Here is a 4,799-nt window from a genome sequence, read left to right on the forward strand (position 1 = left end):
TAAATAAAGTGCATTAGATACTCATTTTCTATCTTCCAACTAATTGCGTAACTTTTTTCACCTCATTCTCGAAAACACTACATGTTATTGTTAAGAACTTGTTGGATCTCACTCAATGCCATGAACATTGTATTACATGTAACCCCCGGTATTCGCGGTAGTTACGTAAATTGAAAAGACCGCGAATGTGGAATTCGCGAATAACGGGACCTTATCCTTATGGGAAAAAGAAAATTACGTATATGTCAACATTACTTGAAAAAATTGTTATATTTAATTACACGATTAAATTAAAAATTAAACATGTTTGAATATGGTAGATTTTCTTACAAGGGAAAGAAATATAATTTTGCCATCTCCGCGCAAAAGTTTTCATAAAATTATCCAAATGATTTCAAAATAAAAAAATAAATCCAAGATTTCAATGCACATAAGGACTTGCCTTTGTTTTTGCTTTCGCATCGAGGTTCTGATTTGTCGTTAGATTGTGCAGAAAACAAAGTGGTTATGGTTATTACTGCCTTTACACAATAACATTAATATAAAAAACATTTTTTCATTATGACTTATGAGTAACAAGTTACACACAACATTCTTCCTCGTCCGTGGACATACCGTCATCCGCGAATGGTATTTTAGGACTCTGCATAATTTTTACCACGTAATTATTATAATGTCTCTACGTATTGATGTGTCTCCGACAATTTGTAGGCTTAGTAATACAGACGATAAAATTATAAATATTACGTTGCTAGGTTGAGCTGGTCATAGCAACCGGTGCATCTGTCGGACGCGCAGAAGTGGGCAAAAGTCCTTCTTTTTCTAGGCTACGCGTACGGCGAAAGTAAATACTTTTTACCGGGGGATCTTGTATCCAAATAACCCACACAGTTACCATTCGTATTTCATTATCAGGTCTTGAAATTTTACAAACCTTTACGTTCGAATCCATCAGTTGGCAATTTTCACGGGTTGGGGATTAAACTATGAACAAAACCCTTTGTAAATTCAATGCGGCCGTCCCACGAGAACCTTCCAGCCGCCCAAAGATTGATTCAATCGAGTTTCGGAAGTAAGGGGGTAGTCTCGGAACAACATTTTTCGACACTACCGAACAAAAATGTTGGAAAACATTAAACGGATTACACTGACATTTTTACTGACGTTTTAAAAGAATTAACACAAAAATTTTTTCTTTCTAAAAATAAATTGCAAAATTGAGAGTACAGTGCTGTGTCTACGATGGATTTTTATATTTCTACATAGCCTTTACTGGCATTATTGGTCATATTGGCGTGTATTTATATTTAATAAAAATAATACATATTAATCTGCCACTGTTCATAAGTCATTGATAAAACAATTTCTTATTTTTTATAGAAAGTCTACGGGAATATTTTGCCAAGTATGGTGATATAACTGAAGTTATGGTAATGAAAGATCCAACAACGCGACGTTCAAGGTAAGTCATTTAATGAATTATAAAAGAAGACTGGGTGAGTAGATATGAAAATTCAATTTTGGGTTGCTATCCGTGGGCTTTGATATTAAAATGTCGAACATTACGAATTCAATATCAAAAATATACTTTTAATATACTAGATGATGTCCTTTGATTACGTAGACCCTGCATAGACCCGACGTAGACGATGTACTGAGATACAATAAAAGTCACGTGTCCAAGATCTGTGAAAATGTTTCCTGAACAATCGTATTTTTTGAATCGGTGTACATCATAACTCCAAAACTACTGAACCTAAGCGTTATCTTTTTCAAAATATCGAATACTAAAATAGGCAATGTAAATAATGCTATTTAAATTAAAACTACTTCGGTGCCACGCAAAATTTGCTTAAAATGCACTCGAAATCAATAATAAGCGCGAGTAGAGACTATGTTTATATTGTATATGTTACCGGCAAAACCCGCTTTTAGGCAAAAGTGACTTTTGCCTAGGCAAAAACAAAAATGCCTAAAATTTTAGGCAAAACCCGCAGAAATATGTGAACTTCCTAAATCTTAGGCATTACCCGCAATGCCTACAATTTTTTAGGCAAAACCCGCAATGCCTAAAAAATTTTAGTCATTACTGTAAGCTAATAATTTTAAGTAAAAAATTAATGTAAAATACGCATTTATTTAAGTACAAAAGTCCAAGCTCACTTTAAGTTAAGCTTTGTCAAAGCAGTTAAATAATTTGTTATTATTTGTTACAGCAACTTAAACTATTGTGGCATTTGGAATTGCATAAAACGTTATTTTTTCGGCACATGCATATCTATGTCTTATCTCCACTCGTAGATTGCTTATTCGCAATCATCATACTTCTAATACATCAAATCGTTTTGCACGTCTTATTTGCTGAGAAGATTTTTTTGACGTGACTTTTCCGATTAGCTTGTCTTTCATAATTTCTTCAATCTCTGCCATTGAAAGAACTTTATAATGCTCTTTTTTTCTAGCCTCGGCGAGGAACTGCTCTTTCCAATTTCTGGTTTCAGTTTCCATTTTTTCTTTCAACTAGTGAGAGTATACGCTTGTATCCGTATTGGGTTATATCCAAAACAAAACTAACAAATACGTCCGGCTTGGATGCTGACTAGTCGTATACTAACGTGTTTACAGTAATGCCTACAATTATTTAGGCATTGCGGGTTTTGCCTAAAATTTTAGGCATTTTTGTTTTTGCCTGGGCAAAAGTCACTTTTGCCTAAAAACGGGTTTTGCCGGTAACATATATAACTATTTTGAATAATCACGCTCACTTAACTTGTAAATTTTACTCGATGTTCATACTAAAAACTATGTTTTCTTCATAATTTGGTGATAATTTGTGATGAGCCTTTTCGGGATACATAGGATTTTATAAAAGATCATTAAAATACTAAAAATTGAGTGGAATTTATCCTCTGAACCTAAAAGGCTTAGGTAATGATGCACACCACTCAGTAACATTTTTTTCAGAAGTAAAGTTTTTGAGAATTGCTTAGTGATGATTTGGATTCTCAAACTTGATGGGTCTTTCTAGTGAAAAATTTATTTGCTTTAAAACACATGCCGATGTTCGCCTTCCGACGAATCCGAGGAATTTAAGACTTTCTTGTCCACTAAATTAGCTGAAAAGCTAATAGAAAAGAAAAAATAATACATTAGCGAGTAGTGATTGCTATTAAGAGGAGGCCGTTAAGAAAGGTTTCACTGTATTTTGAAATATTTACAAACTTAATTTCTAACAAATTTCTTTTTAATCGAATGAAATCTAAATTTCAATATAAATAAATTACAAACTACGTAAAAAATGGCATGATCTAAACAGCGATTAGTTAGACTATTATAACTGCCTAATTTGCAGTGGCACATATAGAAACCGTCAAACTATATATCACTCTTGCCGCATTTTAATTGTGATAAAATTGAAAGTAAATTTGTATATCAAATTGGTACGATTATTGCATATTATTAAGATTAAAGGAGAAAGGAGTTAAATTACCATACACAATGGTTAATGCAAATATAAATTTATTAATGAGATTAAGTAAGTTATCAGAGGCACGTTCGTCAGACTAGTGACTAATTGCTCAACCGTAGATTAAACCTATAGGTGGTGCTGTAATCGTGCATTGTACGCATGTTTCATTCTTAACACATATTGAATTTGAATACATAATATTAAGAATCGTACAGGAAAAACCTCATTTATAAAAATGCATTGAATAACATTGGCCTGAGTTATTTGTTTTATTTTTTCAACAAATTTTCTACGTAAATGAAATGAATTTTTCAAATGATATGCTCACTGGTACTTGTTTGATTTCGATGCTATAATAAATCAAAAATCATAAACAAATTACTTCATAATAATAGAAAATTACGAAGAATTAGCAAGGGTTTGCGTTAAGGATTACATTTTTCTGAGAGTTTTTGCGAATGAAATTTTGCAACAATTCTGCATCATCTCTAGATGCAAACATTGCGCGTTTTTACTTAAAAAACGCCCACAAAGCTCTAACACTTAAAAAGAGATTGTTCGATATCTAATTTTTTTAGCAGGCTTCTGATATTAATTAATGAAGCTCTTTGTGCTGAAAAGGGGTGTGAAATGGTCTCGAAAATTCCAATTATTAACAACGATTCTAATTAATAACAATAATAGTTTAGCAATTATTCATGTTTTCATGTTTTACATTTATCTATATCGAGATGTGATGCATCTGTTTGAATAAAATTTAATTATAAAACTGTCTTGTAATGCTGCTTGTTAAGGGCTCAAAGGGGGCTTAAATAATTATATATTTCTATTTATAGTATTAAGCTGAGAAAGTGAAAAAAAAACTTTCAGCCCTTAAGGGAATATGTTTCAGTGGAAAACTAGTTTACTGACATTTACGTAATCATTATTAAACTCGAAAAGCGATGATTACTAAATAGTACCTAATGAAAGCACGGTAGGAGTTTAAAAAGACGTATAATTTTAAGTTCGTGCAAATACCATATTTTGATCCCCTCTATGACTTCAACGAATACTAACAAGCAGACCACCCCAGCTCCGGGTCATGGATTTGCTCCAAAATGTTTGTGGGGTCTCTTGGTATCCAATACTGAAGCTTCCTGTGCTTGATCTCATTGGCCTTAGGGCCCATTTTTTGGAGGATTTTCCACATTATAAAAAAATCTTTGTTATTTTCTATATCGATACAGAAAATAACAAAGATTATTATATAATGTGGACAATCCTCCAAAAAATGGGCCTTAAGGGGACATCCACAAATGACGTCATCACCTACAGGGGGGGGGGGGGG

General features: G+C 32.8%; 1 protein-coding gene across 1 annotated transcript in view; it reads left to right on the forward strand.

Annotated features, from left to right (window-relative positions):
• The first annotated feature begins 303 nt into the window (after window positions 1-303).
• LOC106648224 (RNA-binding protein Musashi homolog Rbp6-like) overlaps window positions 304-4,799 on the forward strand; it is a 35,895-nt gene continuing 31,399 nt past the window's right edge. Inside the window, exons 1-2 of the mRNA XM_023463306.1 lie at window positions 304-316; window positions 1,381-1,462. Of these exons, the coding sequence (XP_023319074.1) occupies window positions 304-316; window positions 1,381-1,462 (95 nt within the window). The remainder of the gene's footprint in view (window positions 317-1,380; window positions 1,463-4,799) is intronic.

Source organism: Trichogramma pretiosum, unplaced genomic scaffold (assembly GCF_000599845.2).
Source record: "Trichogramma pretiosum strain Unisexual culture from Peru unplaced genomic scaffold, Tpre_2.0 scaffold159, whole genome shotgun sequence".
Lineage (NCBI taxonomy): Eukaryota > Metazoa > Arthropoda > Insecta > Hymenoptera > Trichogrammatidae > Trichogramma > Trichogramma pretiosum.